The 24,915-nt window shown below is 34.4% G+C and overlaps 2 protein-coding genes across 4 annotated transcripts in view; both read left to right on the top strand.

Moving 5' to 3' along the window:
- The first annotated feature begins 111 nt into the window (after positions 1-111).
- Positions 112-24,915, top strand: part of LOC125877426 (putative late blight resistance protein homolog R1B-12) — a 67,216-nt gene continuing 42,412 nt past the window's right edge. Inside the window, exons 1-2 of one of the 3 annotated variants that reach the window (XM_049558725.1) lie at positions 112-937; positions 20,096-20,251. In XM_049558725.1, coding sequence (XP_049414682.1) covers positions 149-937; positions 20,096-20,251 — 945 coding nt within the window. In that variant the 5' untranslated portion in view covers positions 112-148. Of the gene's footprint in view, positions 1,094-20,095; positions 20,617-24,915 lie in introns of all 3 variants that reach the window. The other 2 variants (XM_049558722.1, XM_049558728.1) reach the window with 2 other exon arrangements.
- LOC125877441 (putative late blight resistance protein homolog R1A-3) lies at positions 1,698-17,475 on the top strand. Its single transcript, XM_049558736.1, has 2 exons — positions 1,698-2,052; positions 16,462-17,475. Exons 1-2 carry the CDS (start codon positions 1,802-1,804, stop codon positions 17,027-17,029), a joined length of 819 nt encoding a protein of 272 aa, XP_049414693.1. The 5' UTR covers positions 1,698-1,801; the 3' UTR covers positions 17,030-17,475.

The following is a 24,915-nucleotide window of genomic DNA, read 5'->3' as shown; positions in this document are numbered from 1 at the left end:
TGTGACTTCACTTTTGCATACCCTGGATAGTCTATCTCAAACTCATATTCTTTACAAAAAAGAGCAAACTGAAGTCCTCAGTGAGAAGTACACCTTCCTTAAAACCTTTCTTGAGGATTTTACTAATAATTTCCATGAATATGTAAAGATGAAGCATCTCGAAAGGATGATCCAAGAAGCTGCTAATGGAGTGGAAGATACTATTGACTCACATGTATATGATAGCTATGTTTTAGTACAAAGCAATCGAGTACGAAGAAAGGCTTATACGATCTTTCATCAAAACTTGGAATATGCAATTGAGGAAATTGGTTTGATACAAAAAGAGGTTATGAAAAAGATAAAGGTCAACAAGTTCAACAGCAAAATCTCTCATTCAAGAGATACTTCATCTCAGATCCCTTTGGATCAAAAAGATGTAATCATTGGACTGGATGAAGACTTGCTAAGGATAAAAGATAGACTCATCGTGCAATCATCAAAACTCGAAGTTGTCCCTATTATAGGGATGGGTGGTATTGGCAAGACCACACTGGCTAGAAGAGTTTATGATGATTCCTTGATTGCATACCATTTTTATGTCCGAGCATGGACAAATGTATCTCAAGAATTTGACACTAGAGAAATTTTTCTTGGTATTCTTCGCTCCATTGGCGTGGTCAAGGATGAAGTAGAAAGAAACAGTACTAATGAGCAATTGGCTGAAAGAGTTTATCGAAGTTTAAAAGGGAGGAAGTATCTTATTGTCCTAGATGATATGTGGTCTATCGAGGCTTGGCAGCATGTGAGGAGATCATTTCCTGATGATCATAATGGAAGTCGAATCGTGTTGACCACAAGGCTTGTAGATGTTGCATCTTGTGCTTGCTCTGGCAATTCCCTTCACCAGATGCGCTTTCTGAGTGTGGAGGAAAGCTGGACTCTTTTACGCGATAAGGTCTTTGGGAACGGTAGTTACTCTCCGGAATTGGAGAAAATTGGGAGATGCATTGTCCATCAGTGTCAAGGGTTGCCACTTGCAGTTGTTGCAATTGGTGGACTACTTTCCAAGATTAGCAAGGAAACAAGTTCTTGGGAGAATGTTGCAGAAAAGGTAGGATCGCTTATGGCCAGTGACACTATGGATTGCTTGAACATACTTTCTTTGAGCTACAACCACTTGCCTCAGTACTTGAAAACATGCTTCCTTTATATGGGAGTTTTTGCAGAAACTCGTGAGATCCCGGTCTGGAAGTTAATAAAGTTATGGATTTCTGAGGGCTTCGTCAAGAAAGTCAATCATAAAAATCTAGAAGATGTGGCAGAGGAAAATTTGAGGGAGTTAGTTGATAGAAGTTTGGTTTTGGTGGGGAAACATACTTCCCTAGGAAAAATCAAGACTTGTAAGTTGCATGATCTCGTTCGAGATATGTGTTTGAGAGAAGCCATATATGAGAATTTTATACACTTCAAAACAAGGTATGACCACGATCATCTTCTAGAAAACTTTAGTTGTCTACGTCGTGTAGCTGATTTCCATAAGTATACAGACAGTGGACTTTCTAAACTTACGCCACTCACACGTTCTGTTTTCTTCAAATATCCATACTTTGTTTGTTCCCTCCGACAGTCCAGCTTTAGATTACTTAGGATATTAGATGTTTGCTTTACATCTTTTTTGTACTGTAGTCCGTCCATATCAGAACTTGTTCATTTGAGGTATCTTGCTTGTCCATTCTTCGATGGTCTTGTGCAAACACTATGCAAGCTACGGAATATACAGAACTTAGTTATTCATGATTTATGTCCATCTGGTTTACGTATGAGAACCCAGTCCCTACCATGGGAAGTTGTGAATATGCCTCGACTAAGACATATCCATACAAAAAAGTTTAGTCTTTCCATACCCCCACCTACATCAATAATTGCTGAGAGGGAGAATCACTTACAAACGTTAACCGGATTGGTGCCCTCATCTTGTAACGATGAGGTGTTTCTACGAATTCCAAATTTGAAGAAGTTGGGAATTTTAATTGTTGGTGAATCAGACACTATTCAGAAGTGTTATTGTCTAGATAATCTTGTACATTTAACTCAGCTTGAGAAGCTCAAAGTTGAGTTCGTACAGAATTATCTGCTAACTTATAGGCAGATGACCGAAGATTGGGCTATCTCTTCGTGGCTACACATTCCACATTGTGACAATTTCCCACCAAACCTTAAGAAGTTAACATTGTGCAGAACGTACCTACAATGGGAAGACATGAACATTCTCAGTAAGTTACCTAATCTTGAGGTGCTCAAACTTAAAGATCACGCCTTTCACGGACTAACTTGGAAACTCAGCGATGAAGACGAAGATGGATTCTTGAAGCTAAAGTTTTTACTTCTTGAGAGCTTGAATCTGAAGCAATGGGAAGCAACAAGTTATCATTTTCCAAGCCTTGAGCATTTAGTCCTAACAGATTGCTATCCATTGGAGCAAATTCCTTTTGACTTTTCAGAGATTCAAACACTACAGCTGATTGAACTACACAAATGTATGCGTTCTGTTCTTGTTTCAGCAGAGAAAATACAAGAGGAGCAACAAAGCTTTGGAAATGATGACCTTGTTATTCGTGTGAACTATATACGTGAGTAAACATTAATAAAGAAGTTACACATTTTCATCTAGAAAAGCATAAAAAATCATTTTCGTTCTTCCTAATATATCTGTTCATTTTTTCACTTATTTATACTATAAAAGGTGCTAATTACAATTGGTTTGTGCATTGCAGACGTAACGACTAGCTGATGGAGAGTACCATAAGGTATACTCAAGCAAATTTGCAGAAGTTCATGATCTTTCCTTTATCTGTATTTCGATTTCCTTTTTTTCAAATTCTGGGAAGTAAGTTAGTGAAATAGTCATGTTTCAACTTGTTTAGGACTGAGACATAGTTTAGTGAATCTGACATCTATATACATTCATCAGAAAGAATGCATTACCTTTGGAATGTGTATATAGTTGAATAACTTCTCTTTTTATTGAAATTGATTCTATAAATCAGTTCTCCTCAACAAAACCTTTTCGTCCATACCAAACACACCCTTAGTGTTTATGTGTTTTGCTCGTCTTAACTCTTATCTTTACTTTAACATTTTTTTGTCTTTTACTTGCTTCTTTTGTTTACAATAATGTTTTATCATTTTGAATATGTTGACTTTTAGTCAATTTTATTTTTTCTTTAGTTCAAAACAATATAATAAAAGAGACGTTGAAAAATTTCAAATACGTGAAACGTAATCTTCTCTTTATTTTGCTTTGCTCTTTCGATCTTAATTTATAGTATAACATATTTCGCTTTTTAGTATGTCTCAAAACAAATTACTACATTTTCTAATTTGAATATATATTAAAGTTGTGGATATCATATTTTAGTCATGATGTTATACTTAGTTAAAGAATATCTCTTTTTACTTGTTCACATTAGCAAATCAAGATCATAAAATTATTAATTGATTTTTTTATAATTGTAGCGTCTACGTCCGTTTGTATGCGCGCCAACTAATTCTATGATATATTATATCTATTATTCCTCACCAACCATGCATAAAGTGACTTTGTTATCAAAGCTTGAACTGATAAGAAGAAATCATCACGTGTTCTTAGTTAGCTATATCTAGAATTTGAATTTAAAATCCCATAATTTTCAACACATGACTTTATTGACCATCTTTCAAAAACAATATAAGATCTACATATATTCTATTTTTTCTGACCTGATAAATGAAATTACACTGAATATGTTGTTGTTGTTGTGGTTGTTATATTGTCTTTGTGTATCTAAAGAGATATGGTGTGAGTGGAAACATCCCATGTGCATATGCTCAAGAAATGGAGATTGAAAACAATGTGTATGAATTGTGCCTTGGTCCAAAAGAAATATAGAATGGTCCCCCATAATGATAATGAGTGAAAAATGTGAGTTGTATTATTTTAGAAAAATAAGTAGGAATCTTTTAGGTGTTGAATTACAATTGGTTCTTGTCTATCTTTTTCTTCTTTTCCTTTTTTTAAAGAGAATATAAAAAAAAATACTAAAAATAGAAAGTTAATTACCAAAAAGAGAAATACCAAAATAAACATACAAATTAATTCTAGATTAAGAAAATTAAAATATCATAATACTAAACTTATTTATTGAAACCTAATTTGAAAAGGATTTTCCTTTTTTGAAAATTATTCTTTCTTTTGAAAATGAAATAAAATTAATATTCTAAAATATGATTCTATTTTTGTAATTTTTTGATTTCAACAAATAAAACTTTCCAAACTAAAACAAAAAAAAAAATTGACATAGTAGTGCAATTCCAAAAGTGGGTATTAGAAAGGTAGGATATAAGAAGCGTAACCAAAGCAGAATTGAAAGGAAAATAACGTCAATAAATATCAAGATACAGAGAACAAATGAAGCAACACGCAATAGTGAAAAATTAAAGAATAAGATTCTATGTGATTACTAATCAATATTTACCAAATAAAGAGAAGATGAGAAGAGGAAGTTGATCCCCCGCTTCTCCCACAAAGAAATATGACAATACTTGACTATTTACTATTCTTGTACTATAGTTTTCGATCTTCGTACCTTCTTATTTAGGTCATGTATTTCAAAGATATGTCATGTCATGTCTAATCGCTGCTTCGACTTATTTGTACCTCTCATAAAATATGTTACAATCAATGCATTCACACCTTCTTATTGGTACACTCATTCCTGCATCTCTCGATGTATGTTCGAACTAGTTCAATCTCGCTTTTCTCATCTCAATCCTTGATAGAAAATATTAGTGAGACTTCAATACGGATATCAAACATCGAACACCAAATAAAGATGAAAAAGAAGAAAAAAAATCCAAAGATGCTGTTTTTATTCCTGCCACATAGACTATTGGGTCAGCCATAAAAATATCTTCGTTAGCTGGCTGATGACGTGGACTTCCTCTGCTGGCAGGTTTAGGTCTCTAGATATTTTCACCTCAAAATATCCTTCAACCACGTGTCGACCAAACTTTCATTTTTGCCATCCAAACACCTATAAACTGCCGAAATGCCATTGACTATCAATACTAGTTTGTATTTTTTATTTCTAAATTCTAATAGTATACTATTAGTTCTTACTATTTTTTATTTCTATAGATAATAATGAAAAGTTACACTTTTAAGATCCATATTTTTTTATATATTGATAGCGTTATTAAATACTTATGAAATAAAAACAAACTTATTACTCTTTTTTGAACTAATTAAAAGGAAAAAGGTATTGTATATATTAAAATAGAGCGAATATTATTTTATCATGATTATTATTTACAAAATATAGTAAGTAATTATTCGATTTTGGATTCAAATACCTTCTTTTACTCTTTTAGTATGTTTTCCATTCATTACTACTTACTTAGTATAAGTCGCTAGAAGGTGACGCGACTTTGACAACATGTCTACTTCAGAAGTCAGAGATAGTTTTATCTTTCTACGTGCAATTACACATGTCCTTGATTGATAAAAATATGAAAGATTAGATTTACCCTTACTACTCTATTATTATTTTTTTGGCAATTAACGAATTTTATTAATTACCATAACCATGAGAAATTATTTTAGATTTAACCCTTGTCAAAGACAAAATCCATCAAAACAATGTCACAACTATCAACTAAATGTGATATCTAATGTGAATTTGTAGAATTCTTGAACCATCAAGTCTTTAATGGTATATTACACTCGAAGCTATTAAGTTAATAACATATTTATGGCCCGTAGATGAATTTACGACCCGTAGTTGGATCCGTAAGATTCAGACCAAATTTTTTGTTTCGGAAGGTTGATTCCATGATCTGCATTTAAGGTTCGTACTTCAATGTATGTACTACCCATAAATGAGATTCGTAGTTCTCAAATTCTGAAAACTCTGTTGAAAGTGTCTCTGGTAAAATAATCATAACTTTTTACTCAACGTTCCAAATAATGCAAACTAGGTGGAGTTGGAAAGAAGACTCATAGACTTTTAATTTTATAGGTCATGGGACACTAACTCATAATATTAAGATCAATATGGTCATTTAAAGTGACCCTTGCATGAACTAATGTGAAAAACTTATCCGGTAGGAAGGCTTTGAACTCGACTTAGTGCTAGAGGTCTCTTATGACCCTAAACCACTTTCGATACACTTTCTACACTTGGTATAGGATCTTAAAATACATGAGAAAGTAGGAAATTGCCCTGTTCAAGTTTATATACTTACGACGAATGATTCGGATTCTAAGAGTAGAGTCGTGAGGTGTTACACATACCTTCTCAAACCCACTTGTGAGATAACATTAGGCATACTGTTGTTTTTACAAGTTTTACTCCATGACAGCTGGAGTTTTATATATGGATTTTGAAACTCCATAACAGTATGCATGAAATTAACAACTATCTACAGGAATGACAATATTAAAGCCAATGGCCCATTAGAAAGACAATAAAAGATAAAAAGGCATCATTGAAGAGTGAACCAACAAAGAATATTTCTTACGAGAAAAATTGAGTTGATTTCTCAGATGATCATTCAACTAAATAGTTAGTATTAATTATTTTCTACGTTGCAGGGACTCTTCACTTTCAATGCCGTACCCTTGTCGAATTCTTCAAAAATACACTACTTATAGAGATTCCAACACACACTCATTGACATTTTTGACGAGTCCTAACAACATAACTTATTTCATAATATCATTTTCTTTGTTGAAAAAAAATTGGAATCGAGAAGATGTGTGAGTTTTTGAAATAATAGCTAAACACAAACAAGAACAACAGCAAAAATGCAATGTTTACTCTAAGGGATGAATGTTTACTGACCTAAATAGTGCATACGAACAATAAGGTCATCATTTCCCATGCTTTGTTGCTCTTCTTGTATTTGCTCTGCTGAAACAATAACAGAAAGCTTACATTTGTGTAGTTCAATCATCTGTAGTGTCTGAATATGCGCAAAGTCGAAAGGAATTTGTTCCAAGTCAATGCAAGCTGTTAGGACTAAGTGTTCAAGGCTCGGGAAATGATAACTTGTTGCTTCCCATTGCTTCAGATTCATGTCCTCAATAAGTAAAAACTTTAGTCGCGAGAATCCATCTTCCTCTTCATCGCTTTGTTTCCAAATTTGTCCGTGAAAGGCATGATCTTTAAGTTTGAGGAACTCAAGATTAGGTAACTTACTGAGAATGTTCATGTCTTCCCATTGTAAGTACGTTCTACACAATGTTAACTTCTTAAGGTTTGGTGGGAAATTTTCACAATGTGGAATGCCTAGCCGAGGAGACATAGAACGGTGCTCCCACATCCAACTGGAACGCAGACGATGTTTCTCACACTCAACTTTGAGCTTCTCAAGCTGAGTTAAATGTACAAGATAATAAAGACAATGACACCTCCCACTGCTGACTACATTAGCCACTGAATAAGAAACAAGTGAAATTCCCAACTTTTCAGATTTGGAATTCTTAGAAGCACCTCATCGTTACAAGATGAGGACACCAATCCGGTTAACGTTTGTAAGTGATTCTCCCTCTCAGAAATTAGTGATGTAGGCCGAGGTATGTAAAGACGAAGGCCTTTTGTATGAATATGTCTTAGTTGAGGCATATTCAATAGTTCCCATGGTAGGGACTGGGTTGTCATAGATATATCCCATATATTGCAATATCGAATAACTAAGATCTGTAAATTCCAAAGCTTGCATATTGATTGCATAATGTTATAGTAGAATGGGCAAGCAAGATACCTCAAATGAATAAGTTCTGATATTGCCTCAGAATTGTCGGTAACAAGAGCAAAGCAAACATCTAATATCCTAAGTAATCTAAAGCTTGATCGCGGGGGAAAACAAAAGTTGTATGGATGTTTGAAGAAAACAGAACGTGCGAGTGGCATGAGTATAGGAAGTTCACTGGGATATCTATAATCTAACTGTCTATGACTATTGAACACAACTACACGACGTAGAGAACTAACATTTCCTAGAAGATTGTCGTGTTCATACCTCGTTTTGAAGTGTATAAAGTTCTCATTTTGGGCTTCTCTCAAACACATATCTTGAACGAGATCATGCATCTTACAAGTCTTGATTTTTCCTAGGGAGCAATGCTTCCCCACCAAAAGCAAACTTCTATCAACCAAACTCCCTCAAATTTTCCTCTGCCACATCTTCTAGATTTTTATGTTTAACTTTCTTGATGAAGCCTTCGGCAATCCATAACCTTATCAACTTCCAGACCGGGATCTCACGGATTTCTGCAAAAACTCCCATATAAAGGAAGCATGTTTTCAAGTACTGAGGCAAGTGGTTGTAGCTCAAAGAAAGTATGTTCATTCAATCCATAGTGTCACTTGTCATGAGTGATCCTACCTTTTCTGCAACATTCTCCCAAGAACTTGTTTCCTTACTCATCTTGGAAAGTAGTCCACCAATTGCAACAACTGCAAGTGGCAACCCTTGACACTGATGGCCAATGTACCTCCCAATTTTCTCCAATTCCGGAGGGTAACTACCGTTCTCAAAGACCTTATCGCGTAAAAGAGTCCAGCTTTCCTCCACACTCAGAAAGCGCATCTGGTGAAGGGAATTGCCAGAGCAAGCACAAGATGCAACATCTACAGGCCTTGTGGTCAACACGATTCGACTTCCATTATGATCATCCGGAAATGATCTCCTCACATGCTGCCAAGCCTCGATAGACCACATATCATCTAGGACAATAAGATACTTCCTCCCTTTTAAACTTCGATAAACTCTTTCACCTAATTGCTCATAAGTATTGTTTCTTTCTACTTCACAGTTGACTACGCCAATGGAGCGAAGAATACCAAGAAAAATTTCTCTGGTGTCAAATTCTTGAGATACATTTGTCCATGCTCGAACATAAAAATGGTATGTAATCAAAGAATCATCATAAACTCTTCTAGCCAGAGTGGTCTTGCCAATACCACCCATCTCTATAATGGGGACTACTTCGAGTCTTGATGATTGCACGATGAGTCGATCTTTTATCTTTAGAACCTCTTCATCTAGTCCAACAATTATATCTTTTTGATTCAATGTGAACTGAGAAGAAGTACAATATTGCTGTGTAACTCTTGATTGTGAGATTTTGTTGTTGAACCTTCTGACCTTTATCTTTTTCATAACCTCTCTTTGTATCAAACCAATTTCTTCAATTGCATATTCCAAGTTTTGATGAAAGATCGTATAAGCCTTTCTTCGTTCCTGCCTGCTTTGTCCTTCGTATGAGCTATCATATACATGTGATTCAATCATATCTTCCACTCCATGAGCAGTATCTTGGATCATTCTTTCGAGATGTTTCATCTTTTTATCTTCATGGAAAACATTTGTAAAATCCTCAAGAAATGTTTGAAAGAAGGTCAACTTCTCGCGGAGGATTTTAGTTTGCTCTTTTTTGTAAAGAATCCAATGATCAGTTTCCGAGAGTTATCTAGGCTTTGCAAAAGAGAAGTCACAGCAGCATACGCCGCCATATCACTGTTTGTTTCTTACTAAAACATGGAAGAGTAAGGAGTTCTGAGTTCTTGATCAAGATGCCCAAATTAAAGTCAATTCTATATGCATTTTTTTAGAAAGAAATGAAGGGTACAAACATGTTTTTTTAAGATTCAAGTTGGAATAAACAACACAATATAGTCAGACTGAGAAATGATATTCAATATACTTTTGCAGGCATCCAGCAAGTTGGAATAGTTTAAAACAGATGAGTTCAAAAGTTTGGCACCATACCCGGTGCAATTCCGCAAGTAGGGTGTGTGGAGGGTAAAGTGTACGCAACCTTATGAAGGTAGACACACTATTTTAAGTAGACTCTCGGCTCAAGTAATGCTTAGAAAGGAAATATAGTAGGAAGAAGTCATGCTAAAAATAACGCAAAAGAGAATAGTAACAAAAAAAATATAATATGATAATTGAAGAATAAAACAGTAGGAAAGTAATAGTCACAAAACTAATAAGGAAAACCTAAGTTGCACTCTTCACTTTTGGATTTGACCTCTAGATCTGCACCTGAGTGGGAGCAACTTAGAGGAAAACTAGATAACGCTCGACTTAATTTGTTAAATAACTCAATAATATGGAGCCCAAATGTAATTTTCTAACTTTGTTTCGTTTTGTATTTCTTTCCACAAAAATATTGAACTTTCAACTTCACACACAAAATCAATGTTAAATTTGTCTTACCTTCCCCTCCAAAATAACCTCTTTAAAAATGGCACAAATGAAGAAATTGCACTGACCCAAATGAGGAAATCAGTTGAAAAGCTTGGATCTTCCACTGATGTAAAAAAAAAATTGAGTCCTCTTTTCCTCTTTTAGTGTAAAGTTCGAATCTTTGTACTGATAATCAGTTTTGATTGTCTTTTTAAAAAAAAATTACCCCCTTTTCCTCTTTCAGTTTAAAGTTCAAATCTTTTTACTGATAATCATTTTATTTTTTTGCAGAGTTATGGAGAGCAACAGTTATGAGGTTCTTGATTGCAAGAGTAACTTCTTTTCCCCCATAGTAAAGTTTCCTCTCTTTTTTTTCTCAATACATTGCATTTTTGTTATTGTTATTGTTGTTGTTGTGGGTTAGTACATAAATGTTGATCTTGTTTGTGCTTAATTATTATTTCAGAAAGTCACGCATCTTCTTGATTCCAATTTTTTTCGACAAAGAAAGTGACCTTCTGAAAATAATAACTACTAGTTGAATGACCATCTTAGAAAGTGACATTCCAATTTTTTTCGACAAAGAAAGTGAGATTACCTAACCATAGTTATTTTTCAAAGATATGACCAAAAAGTGGCTCATTACAGTATGCATGAGTTTGGGCAAGTTGTATGACTTTGGGCCTCATTTTAAAAAACTATTCCAACTTGCCTTTTGGTACAAGTCTTAAATACCATTGACTTCAATCAGAATAATTCAGAATTCTCTATTCTAACCATCCACCAACCCCACCACAACTCTCTTATAGAGAAACAGACACAAAGAGAAGACTTCTCTTTACATAGCCTAACAAGTCTTGCATTCCCATCCATTACACTGCCTTATCCGATAGACCCTCGACTCAACAATAAAGAAAAGAATTTGAAGCATGGTAGCAAGAAAATATGACAGCAAGATACAAATCAAATGAAGCAACAAGTAGTAATGCACATCGAAGAAAAAGAAACAAAGTGCAACAATACTTGGCTACCTACTAACCTTCTAATCTAATCCTCAACTTTCACTCCTTCCTATCTAGGGTCATAACCGGAGTAAAACTTGTAGATTTTGAAATTACCTGACTATAGTTATTTTTCGAAGATATGTCCGAATAGTGGCTCTCTAGTATGAATGTAGTCTGGGCAAATTGTATGACTAATTGGGTCTCTGACAAACTATTCCAACTTGCTTTTTGGTACAAGTCTTAAATACAATTTGAGTCTCAATCTGACAAATAATTCAATGAGCAAAACAAGAATTCTCACTTCTACCCTTCCACCAACCCCACCATTACTCTCTTGGAGAGAAACAGACAAAGAGAAGACTTCTCTTTACAAAGCCTTAAAAGTCTTGCATTCCCATCCATTACACTGCCTTCTTCTTTCATAAAGAATTGGTTTTGAGAATCTAAATCAAGAACATTCACCGATAAAGTTTAGTAAGAAACTAACAAACAGCGATATGGCGGCGTATGCTGCTGTGACTTCACTTCTGCAAACCCTGGATAATCTATCTCAAACTCATACATCACATTCTCTTCTTTACAAAAAAGAGCAAACTGAAGTCCTCAGTGACAAGTACACCTTCCTTAAAACCTTTCTTGAGGATTTTACTAATATTTTCCATGAAGATATAAAGATGAAGCATCTCGAAAGGATGATCCAAGAAGCTGCTAATGGAGTGGAAGATACTATTGACTCACATGTATATGATAGACATGTTTTAGTACAAAGCAAGCGAGTACGAAGAAAGGCTAATACAATTTTCCATCAAAACTTGGAATATGCAATTGAGGAAATTAGTTTGATACAAAAAGAGGTTATGAAAAACATAAAGGTCAACAAGTTCAACAGCAAAATCTCTCATTCAAGAGATACTTCATCTCAGATCCCTTTGGATCAAAAAGATGTAATCATTGGACTGGATGAAGACTTGCTAAAGATAAAAGATCGACTAATCGTGCAATCATCAAGACTCGAAGTTGTCCCCATTATAGGGATGGGTGGTATAGGCAAGACCACATTGGCTAGAAGAGTTTATGATGATTCCTTGATTGCATACCATTTTTATGTTCGAGCATGGACAAATGTATCTCAAGAATTTGACACTAGAGAAATTTTTCTTGGTATTCTTCGCTCCATTGGCGCAGTCATCGATGAAGTAGAAAGAAACAGTACTAATGAGCAATTGGCTCAAAGAGTTTATCAAAGTTTAAAAGGGAGGAAGTATCTTATTATCCTAGATGATATGTGGTCCATCGAGGCTTGGAAGCATGTGAAGAGATCATTTCCGGATGATCACAATGGAAGTCGAATCTTGTTGACCACAAGGCTTGTAGATGTTGCATCTTGTGCTTGCTCTGGCAATTCCCTTCACCAGATGCGCTTTCTGAGTGAGGAGGAAAGCTGGACTCTTTTATGCGATAAGGTCTTTGGGAACGGTAGGTGTCACGCCCCGAGCCTACCCCCTGGGCGGGACCGGCACCCGGAGACCATTTCTGGCCCCAAGCGAACCCTTGGCCTGGCTTTCTTAACTCAGCGGAAACCTCAACAGAATAACTCAATGCAATGCAATATTACAAAACAACTTAACTTATAAAATATGGCCATAAAGGCAACTCGAATCTCAAAATAGAATATTTACATATATATATAGATGAGAGACTCAAAACTAACTGACTGACTGTCTGTCTATGAAGCCTCTAAAATACTGAGATGGATGTTGGGACAGACCCCGCAACATCCTAATAAAACAAAAACTAAGAACACAAAATAATTGAGTCCTCCGGAATGCAAGGAGGCTCACCACTGACTCTGGAGTGCTCAGCTGGATCAACGACGTGCAGGATGCTGATCCGGGGTACCTGAATCTGCATCATCAAACGATGCAGGCCAACTGGCATCAGTACATGGAATGTACGAGTATGCAAGCTGGAAAACTAAGCAACAAAGGCTAGAAGGAAATCTGGAAGAAACTGAATAGCTTACCTGGCTCAACTCAACTCAACCTGACTGACTTCTTTCAATATAAGGCAATTTAAAACAAGTGCGATATAAAGAAAGACTGTTTAAAACATGCTATAAACTCTGTGTGTATACAAAGATACAATAAGCCTGAAATGTATATAGAAATACAATGAACTGATGTATATAAAAATACAATAATCTCTGTGTATGAAAAATACAATAACTGCTGTGGGAGCTTCTCTAACCGACAACCATCACATAAGAGCTATAGTGATGATACAGCGATCGACCTCACGCTGCCAGAGCATCTTATACCCGGCCAAAGGTATAAGACCTGAACTGCCTAATGGATCCACTAGTCTAATCTGAAAAGGATTCATCTAAAAAGTATGATCCTTTTCTACCCATGGTGGCTAACATGGTTCTATGGGGGCTGTGGGTTCTTTGAACGCTCCCCCAATTCGGTGCTCGATACTACTCCCAAAAATGTACTGGCTCTTATGTTTTTAAAACATATTTCTTCCTGCTGATATGAGATAATTACTCAAAAACTAGCCCGAAGGCTCTTTTGGAAATCTCAGTTTCCAACCTTGTTTAAATGTAAAAACATTTCTTTAAAACTTCTTTGGGAATACATAGTTCCCTAATAACTTTGAGAAAAGAACTCAACTTTAAACTCTTTACTTTACTTGAACTCTTGGCTTGATGTGAAACTCTTAACTTAACATGAAACTCTTAACTTTTGACTTGACTTGAAACTCAATACTTAACTTGGAACTTGAGCCTTAGAATGAAGTTAAAACGTTCAATGAAGACTCTTGGAAAACCTTAAAGACTTGCTTTGACTTACTTACTTCTAAGCTTGACTTCACTTGACTTGGAAACTAACTTCACTTGAATTGGAAACTAACTTCACTTGACTTGGAAACTAACTTCACTTGACTTGTAGTTTTACTTGACTTTTGGAAGTACCTTGGAGTGTTGGAAACAACTAGGAAACATAGGTATAATACCTAGGAACATGTATGAAAAAAGAAATGGTGAATGAAAGGGAAGGATTGGTGTCCTTGGCACTAGGAGAGGTGCAACAGCCCAGCCCCTTTTTCCCCAAAAATCCGACTTTTTCCCCTTGTTTCTTTCCAATTCTAAACCCTCTCAACCTCAAGGTTTCAGCAGCAACACTTAGAACCATAAAGACCCTTATTATACAATAGATTCAACTCAAAAATCACAGCCAGAAATCTGTACTAAATCAGCAAGAACTTCAACACAACACCACTACAACTTCAACAACCAATAAATCTTCTCTTGGAATTAAAAACAAGTTGGTGTGTGGGGGTATGAACCAACCAACACTAAGGATCATCAATCTCTCAACATACAATAGATCACAACTCAAATACACAGCCCAATCCTGTCCCACAACCAACAATAACTTCAACAACACAACTAACAACATCAACAACAACTAACAACTTCAACAACTTCAACAACAAATCCAATCTCTTCTCAAATCATAAAAACGAGCTTGGTATGTGGGGGGGAAAGGATAAACCCACACTAAAGACTCACATACCTTGATAGGGATCACCCCCGACGAAAATCCACAATGATCTTGACCAATCTTGTTGATCTCCTCTTTCTTCTCTTCTTCTTCTCCTTCTTCTCTTCTTCTTCTCTTGAACCCTAACTCTTTCTCTTTCAAAATGGGACAGAATGATCCAAATATCAGCCTAATACAACAATATAAGCTCAAAAGAAATGATTTGTGAAAAGACCAAAATGCCCTTAAATTTCCGGAACGGAATCCCTGCCAACTGCCCAACTTTCAAAGATCATAACTCGCTCATACGAACTCGGAATTGAGCAAACTCAGTGGCGTTGGAAAGATCGTTCCACAAGCTTCGAAACCATAACTGGAACTACTCCTAACTCATCCTGAGATAGGAGTTATGACTGCTCAAAGTTGGCCAAAAACTCACTGATTTCCACACTTAGCCAAATTTCCAGATTTTTGAACTTAGCCAAATTTTCCAGATTCTGGACTGCCAATTTCCAGATTTTAAATTTTTCCAAAAAATGACTATTTCCAAATTTCAAGCTTCTTCATATTCATTTTTAAATTGTCGGATGTTACAGTAGGTACCCTCCGGAATTGGAGAAAATTGGGAGGCACATTGGCCACCAGTGTCAAGGGTTGCCACTTGCAATTGTTGCAATTGGTGGACTACTTTCCAAGATTAGCAAGGAAACAAGTTCTTGGGAGAATGTTGCAGAAAAGGTAGGATCACTTATGACCAGCGACACTATGGATTGCTTGAACATACTTTCGTTGAGCTACAACCACTTGCCTCAGTACTTGAAAACATGCTTCCTTTATATGGGAGTTTTTGCAGAAACTCGTGAGATTCCGGTCTGGAAGTTAATAAAGTTATGGATTGCTGAGGGATTCGTCAAGAAAATTTATCATAAAAATCTCGAAGATGTGGCAGAGGAAAATTTGAGGGAGTTAGTTGATAGAAGTTTGGTTTTGGTGGGGAAGCATAGCTCCCTAGGTTTTATCAAGACTTGTAAGATGCATGATCTCGTTCGAGATATGTGTTTGAGAGAAGCCCAATATGAGAATTTTATTCACTTCAAAACAAGGTATGACCACGATCATCTTCTAGAAAACTTTAATTGTCTACGTCGTGTAGTTGATTTCAATAATTATGGATACAGTGAAATTCCTAAACTTATGCCACTCACACGTTCTGTTTTCTTCAAATATCCACACTTTTTTTGTTTCCTCTCAAAGTCAAGCTTTAGATTACTTAGGATATTAGATGTTTGCTTTACATCTTTTTTGTACTGTAGTCAATCCATATCAGAACTTGTTCATTTGAAGTATCTTGCTTGTCCGTCCTTTGATGGTCTTGTGCAATCAGTATGCAAGCTACGGAATTTACAGAACATAGTTATTCATGATTTAAATTTATCTGGTTTACATATGAGAAGCCAGTACCTACCATGGGAAGTTGTGAATATGCCTCAACTAAGACATATCCATACAAAAAAGTTCAGTCTTTTCATACCCCTACCTACATCACTAATTGCTGAGAGGGAGAATCACTTGCAAACGTTAACCGGATTGGAGCCCTCATCTTGTAACGATGAGGTGTTTCTAAGAATTCCAAATTTGAAGAAGTTGGGAATATTAATTGTTGATTCAGACACTATTAGGAAGTGTTATTGTCTTGATAATCTTGTACATTTAACTCAGCTTGAGAAGCTCAAAGTTGAGTTCAGCGAGAGTTATCTGCTAATTTTTAGGCGGATTAGCGAAGGTTGGGTGGACCTTTCTTGGCTACACATTCCACATTGTGACAATTTCCCACCAAACCTTAAGAAGTTAACATTGTGCGGAACTTACCTACAATGGGAAGACATGAACATTCTCAGAAAATTACCTAATCTTGAGGTGCTCAAACTTAAACATCATGCCTTTCACGGACTAATTTGGAAACTAAGCGATGAAGACGAAGATGGATTCTTTCAGTTGAAGTTTTTACTTCTTGAGAGCTTGCATCTGAAGCAATGGGAAGCAACAAGTTATCATTTTCCAAGCCTTGAGCACTTAGTCCTAACAGATTGCTATTCATTGGAGCAAATTCCTTTCGACTTTGCAGAGATTCAAACACTACAGCTGATTGAACTACACAAATGCATGCTTTCTGTTCTTATTTCAGCAGAGCAAATACAAGAGGAGCAACAAAGCTTGGGAAATGATGACCTCGTTATTCGTGTGAACTATATACGTGAGTAACATTAATCAAAAAGGTAAACATTTTTTAAAAGCATAAAGATTTATTTTTTCTGAATTTTTCTTACATAGCTCTTATCTTGGATACCTTTTTCTTTCTTATAAAGTTAGTGTCAGTACAAAATATTATTTTTGATTAGCTTGATTCGTTCGAATTCTGAAATTGATTTTTATATTCATCATTTTCATTTCTTTATACTATAAAAGGTGCTAATTACAAATGGTTTTGTGCATTGCAGACAAAAAAATTAGTTGATGGATAAATAAGTTGATCACTCTTTGCAGTAGTTGATCTTACCTTTCAGTGTATTTCGATTTCCTTTTTCCAATTCCAACTTGTTTGGGACTGAGGTATAGTTTAGTGAATTGTATATCTAGATATAATTCAAGTATAATGCATTTACTTTGGAATGTGTATATATTTGAACGTACTTCTCTTAGTTGCTTGTATCACCATGTTGAATCAATATATAGACATAGGAAGATTTAGTTGCAGGTATTGTCCAAAAACAGGCACCTTGTTATTATAGTTAAAGTTAACAAGCATTTTCCTTCCAAGGATCAAGTTCAATTATTCTGAGCATGTTCAATGGATAACGGGGATGGAATAGCGGTTGAATGGTTAGGAGACAGTATGTTTAGAGAGAAAGAAGGGTGTGAACTTTATGTAAGTCGTTTGCCTACTTCTTTTGAAACATTCCCAGTAGTTTTGGTAGATGATGATTGAATTGTTAGAACCGATGTTCCTTTTATTAGGTGAGAATCAAAGTTTAGTGTTGAACAAGTAGGTGTAATCGTTGAGTTCTACTGCTGTGAAGTGGGTGAAATTTTCGAATTATATCGTGCTACTATGAAAATCTATGGTGTTTCTTCATAGCAGTTAAAAGGGTTGGTTTACTTTTGGGCATGCTTCGTTTGCTTTGCTCTTCTTCTTCTTCAGAAACATTTGGCATGACACTAGAACCTTGTTTATGACCCTTGGTCTTGTTTGTATTTTTCTTAGGGTTGATTTCTCAGATAATCATTCCATTAATATTATTATCTCAAAAAGTCACAATTCTTCTTTTTCCCAATTCCCTTTTTTCTACAAAGAAAGTGACTTTTTCTGAGATAAGAACTATTAATCGAGTGACCATATGAGAAATCAACTCGTTTTTCTTTTAAGAAATATTCTTGTTGGTTCACTCAATGATGCCTTTTTATCTTTTATCATCTTGCTAATGGGACATTGGACAAGTCTTTAATTTAGACAATCTTGTAGTTAGTTGTTATGGAGTTTCAAATTCCATAGCAGAAACTCCAGTACATTGTCATGGAGTAAAACTTGTAAAAACAACAACATATCTGGTGTAATCTCACAAGTGAAGACTAGGGTGATAGGATGTAAACAAACCTTATTCTTACCTTTGTGGTGTAGAGAGAGGTTGTTTCCAATAGACCCTCAACTCAACAATAAAGAAAAGAATTTGAAGCATGGTAGCAAGAAAATATGACAGCAAAACAGCAAGATACAAATCAAATGAAGCAACAAGTAGTAATAATGCACATCGAAGAAAAAGAAACAAAGTGCAACAATACTTGGCTACCTACTAACCTTCTAATCTAATCCTCAACTTTCACTCCTTCCTATCTAGGGTCATATCCGGAGTAAACTTGTAGATTTTGAAATTACCTGACTATAGTTATTTTTCGAAGATATGTCAAAACAGTGGCTCTCTAGTATGAATGTAGTTTGGGCAAGTTGTATGACTTTGGGTCTTTGACAAACTATTCCAACTTGAATTTTTGGTACAAGTCTTTAAATACAATTTGAGTCTCAATCTGACAAATAATTCAATGAGCAAAACAAGAATTCTCACTTCTACCCTTCCACCAACCCCACCACTACTCTCTTGGAGAGAAACAGACACAAAGAGAAGACTTCTCTTTACAAAGCCTTAAAAGTCTTGCATTCCCATCCATTACATTGCCTTCTTCTTTCATAGAGAATTGGTTTTGAGAATCTAAATCAAGAACTCAGAACTTCCTCCTACTGTCCTGTTTAATGAGAAACTAACAAACAGCGATATGGCGGCGTATGCTGCTGTGACTTCACTTCTGCAAACCCTGGATAATCTATCTCAAACTCATACATCACATTCTCTTCTTTACAAAAAAAAGCAAACTGAAGTCCTCAGTGACAAGTACACCTTCCTTAAAACCTTTCTTGAGGATTTTACTATTATTTTCCATGAAGATGTAAAGATGAAGCATCTCGAAAGGATGATCCAAGAAGCTGCTAATGGAGTGGAAGATACTATTGACTCACATGTATATGATAGACATGTTTTAGTACAAAGCAAGCGAGTACGAAGAAAGGCTAATACAATTTTCCATCAAAACTTGGAATATGCAATTGAGGAAATTGGTTTGATACAAAAAGAGGTTATGAAAAAGATAAAGGTCAGCAGTTTTAACAGCAAAATCTTACATTCGAGAGATACTTCCACACTGCTCCCTTTGGATAAAAAAGATATAATCGTTGGACTGGATGAAGACTTGCTGAAGATAAAAGAACAACTCACCGTGCAATCGTCAAGACTCGAAGTTTTCCCCATTATAGGGATGGGTGGTATTGGCAAGACCACACTGGCTAGAAGAGTTTATGATGATTCCTTGATTGCATACCATTTTTATGTCCGAGCATGGGCAAATGTATCTCAAGAATTTGACACTAGAGAAATTTTTCTTGGTATTCTTCGCTCCATTGGTGTGGCCAACGATGAAGTAGAAAGAAACAGTACTACTGAGCAATTGGCTGAAAGAGAAAGAAACAGTACTACTGAGCAATTGGCTGAAAGAGTTTATCGAAGTTTAAAAGGGAGGAAGTATCTTATTGTCCTAGATGATATGTGGTCTATCGAGGCTTGGCAGCATGTGAGGAGATCATTTCCGGATGATCATAATGGAAGTCGAATCGTGTTGACCACAAGGCTTGTAGATGTTGCATCTTGTGTTTGCTCTGGCAATTCCCTTCACCAGATGCGTTTTCTGAGCATGGAGGAAAGCTGGGATCTTTTACGCAATAAGGTCTTTGGGAACGGTAGTTACCCTCCGGAATTGGAGAAAATTGGGAGGTACATTGGTCATCAGTGTCAAGGGTTGCCACTTGCAGTTGTTGCAATTGGTGGACTACTTTCCAAGACGAGCAAGGAAACAAGTTCTTGGGAGAATGTTGCAGAAAAGGTAGGATCACTTATGACCAGTGACACTATGGATTGCTTGAACATACTTTCTTTGAGCTACAACCACTTGCCTCAATACTTGAAAACATGCTTCCTTTATATGGGAGTTTTTGCAAAATCTCGTGAGATCCCGGTCTGGAAGTTAATAAAGTTATGGATTGCTGAGGGCTTCGTCAAGAAAGTTTATCATAAAAATCTAGAAGATGTGGCAGAGGAAAATTTGAGGGAGTTGGTTGATAGAAGTTTGGTTTTGGTGGGGAAGCATACTTCCCTAGGAAAAATCAAGACTTATAAGATGCATGATCTCGTTCGAGATATGTGTTTGAGAGAAGCCCAATATGAGAATTTTATACACTTCAAAACAAGGTATGACCACGATGATCTTCTAGAAAACATTAATTGTCTACGTCGTGTAGCTGATTTCCATAAGTATACAGACAGTGGACTTTCTAAACTTACGCCACTCACACGTTCTGTTTTCTTCAAATATCCACACTTTATCTGTTCCGTCTCACCGTCGAGCTTTAGATTACTTAGGATATTAGATGTTTGCTCTATATGTTCTTTGTCCTGGAGTCGGTCCATATCAGAACTTGTTCATTTGAGGTATCTTGCTTGTCCGTCCTTCAATGGTCTCATGCAATCACTATGCAAGATACGGAATATACAGAACTTAGGTATTCATAATTCACATCAATTTGGTTTAATTATGAGAACCCAGTCCCTACCATGGGAAGTTGTGAATATGCCTCAACTAAAACATATCCATACAAAAAATATTAGTGTTTTCATACCCACACCTACATCACTAATTGCTGAGAGGGAGAATCACTTACAAACGTTAACTGGATTGATGCCCTCATCTTGTAATGATGAGGTGTTTCTACGAATTCCAAATTTGAAGAAGTTGGGAATTTTAATTCTTGATGAATCAGGTACTATTCAGAAGTGTTATTGTCTTGATAATCTTGTACATTTAACTCAGCTTGAGAAGCTCAAAGTTGTGGTCAGAGAGAGTTTTCTGCTAATTCTTAGGCCGATTAGCAAAGATTGGGCTATCTCTTCGTGGCTACACATTCCACATTGTGACAATTTCCCACCAAACCTTAAGAAGTTAACATTGTGCAGTACGTACCTACAATGGGAAGACATGAACATTCTCAGTAAGTTACCTAATCTTGAGGTGCTCAAACTTAAAAGTTATGCCTTTCACGGACTAATTTGGAAACTAAGAGATGAAGACGAAGATGGATTCTTGAAGCTAAAGTTTTTACTTCTTGAGAACATGAATCTGACGCAATGGGAAGCAACAAGTTATCATTTTCCAAGCCTTGAGCACTTAGTCCTAACAGATTGCTATTCATTGGAGCAAATTCCTTTCGACTTTGCGGAGATTCAGACACTACAGCTGATTGAACTACACAAATGTAAGCGTTCTGTTCTTGTTTCAGCAGAGCAAATACAAGAGGAGCAACAAAGGTTTGGAAATGATGACCTCATTATTCGTGTGAACTCTATATTTGAGTAAACATTAATCAAAAAGGTATACACTTTTTTTAAAAGCATAAAGATTTTTGATTAGCTAGATTCGTTCGAAATCTGAAAATGTTTTTTATATTCATCATTTTCACTTATTTATACTATAAAAGGTGCTAATTACAATTGGTTTGTGCATTGCAGACGTAACGACTAGCTGATGGAGAGTACCATAAGGTATATATACTCAAGCAAATTTGCAGAAGTTCATGATGTTTCCTGTCTGTATTTCAATTTCCTTTTTTTCAAATTCAGGAAAGTAAGTTAGTGAAATAGTCATGTTTCAACTTGTTTAGGACTGAGACATAGTGATAGATATATGCATTCATCAGAAAGAATGCATTGCCTTTGGAATGTGTATATAGTTGAATAACTTCTCTTTTTATTGAAATTGATTCTATAAATCAGTTCTCCTCAACAAAACCTTTTCGTCCATACCAAACACACCCTTAGTGTTTCTTTGTTTTGCTCGTCTTAACTCTTATCTATACTTTAACATTTTTTTGTGTTTTACTTGCTTCTTTTGTTACAATAATGTTTTATCATTTTGAATATGTTGACCTTTAGTCAATTTTATTTTTTTCTTTAGTTCAAAACAATATTACTACTTATTAGAAGTGAGAGTTGAGGTGTACCAACAATGCATTATTAAATTGTACAAAAGGGATCATGAATTGTACTATATATGTTAGGCCTTACTTACTTGGGTCTCATTTTCAAAAAAATAGTCAAAGTTCCTTCTCTCTCTTACTTTTTAACTTTTTCCCTTTATTTTAACTTTTCCACTTTTTGTTTTGTTTTAACCATTATTTCAAATTTAGTATTTTCCTTTTAAAAGTATAAAATTTAGCCTAATTCATCATACTCCTAACATTTGCTATTATTTTTCTATCCTATATTAGTTATATAAATTACTAAAAATAATTATTAAAATTATTTATCGATTAACAAAATTAAACTATCATTTCTTTAATTTTCATTACCCTAGCAATTATTTGTTTTAAAGTATAAACAAAATTTGTAAAGTTATAAAAAAATAAATATCTTAAAGAGTAAATTAGTAAATTATCATTTTTATTAATAATTTCTTAAAGAATGTGTAAAAAAAACTAAAATAACTAATACGAAAAGAGTATAAAATCAATTTTTTTTCTCTTCTCAATAGTTTCATCATTTTCTAATTTCGTAAACACTTAAATGTATCTAATATTCTCCAACAAGAAAATATAATAGAAAGACCACCCGTAATCTTCACAAATAATTACATAAGTTTTGTTTCTATTTCCATGTAATCGAAAATCGAAAATCATCCATAAACTCCTACATACATACATACTCTCTCAATTTATATGATATATGTTTATTCTTGAAATTCAAGCTATGTGAAATTTAATTGATATTTTGAAAATATTTTTATTATTATTATATTAACATGATAAGAATTGCAACTTATAGTGTTTGTTCAAAAATATAACCTTCTGACTAAATTGCAATTCAACCTAAAATATTATTAGTTGCAATTCTTCTCTACTTTGAAATGGGAGTTTGGGAGGACCAACATTGCACTAAAGAGTTGGACTAAAAGCTATAGAAATTATACATTGAGGCCCACCAAAAAGATGAACTAAAGTAACTTCATCTACTTCTACTTTTTCTACACATTGGAATGTGTACTGCTTTCTGTACACGTGTTTTTCTGACAATTTTGGTTATATTTTTCTTTAAAATAATTATTGCCTCGATTTTTATTTTTATTTTTAACATTTATTTTTAATTTTAAAAGATTGGAAATTTTATGTTAAAAATTTAAATAATAGAAAAAATTATTTATTTAACTTTTATCATCATCAATACTACTAATTTATTTGACCTTTTTTTTGAATATTCATCTCATCATTAATGTTATTTATATAATTATCTTAAATCACTTATGTTTTCTTTTTTAACTCTTTTATATATATATAAAAGTTGGATATGTAAATGATGATGTCATATTTCTTAGAAACTAAGATTACTATTTATCTAATTTCTCCAAATTTTAAAAAAAAATTGAAGATATCATACGCAAATTTATGGTCAAACTTAAACTATTTGATTCTCGAAAATAAAAAGTGTCACATAAAATGGGACAGACGAAGGATAACTCTCAATTAAATTTATTTCACTTTTTATTTTCCATTTTTAACATAATTTTTCAAGTTTGATTTCTAGGAATTCTATAGTAGACCCATTTAAATTTTACTTTTTTGTTTTAAATTAGAGAACTTGGCCGCACTTCGCGCGATCATTTAAATTAAATATTTTTGATTAATTTTATATTTACTATGTTGTTTAATCGTAATATTATTATTTGTTTTAATAATATGAAGATTGGTATCATTCTTTTTTTATAAAACTAAAAAGGAAAGCAAGAGACATTAATTTTTTTTCCATTTATCTCATGCTTTATTTTTAGTCCTTTTTTTTTGGGAAATTCTTCATTTTGAATTTTCATTTTATTCTTAATAACTTGTTCTTATGCTATACTAATATCAATTGCCATATATAGTTAAGTTTATCACAAATTTTAATACATTATTTAATTTGTTCTAATTTATGTAGTGACATTACCATTCGGGGAGTAAAAAATATTCTTCTTCAACCATAATTTTGTAAAAAGAATGTTTTAAAATATTGTGCATTATACAAAAAATTTATTATAATTCATATTTAAATTTATATCAAACATTAACTATTTTAATCTTCATGCATGTTCAAAACCTTCATGTGGATTGTGAAACATAGGATAAATATTTGTACTTTGGAAATTTTTTTTTTAAAAAAAATTTATGATCAATCAAATATCATTATATAAGACAAAAAGGATACTGTACGGTCAGTTAGTGACTAAAACATTCGAAAAAATAGATTATCAAATTTAATAATTTTAATCAGGATTATGTTGTAATAACATACCTTTTGAGTTGCTGACTAATATGGGACAGAATATTTACGTTCTAAAAAAGCCCAGAAAAATTGTGTTAGTAGTTTTCACATATATGATCAAACATCTTGGACGCGTATAATGTAACACTGTAATACTCCCTCTGTCCCTAATTACTTGTCCACTTTTAAATTGACACATTTATT

This window comes from Solanum stenotomum, chromosome 1, assembly GCF_019186545.1.
Source record: "Solanum stenotomum isolate F172 chromosome 1, ASM1918654v1, whole genome shotgun sequence".
Taxonomy (NCBI): domain Eukaryota; kingdom Viridiplantae; phylum Streptophyta; class Magnoliopsida; order Solanales; family Solanaceae; genus Solanum; species Solanum stenotomum.
Note: the sequence above shows the minus strand (reverse complement) of the source record. Positions and strands in the feature narration are given on the sequence as shown.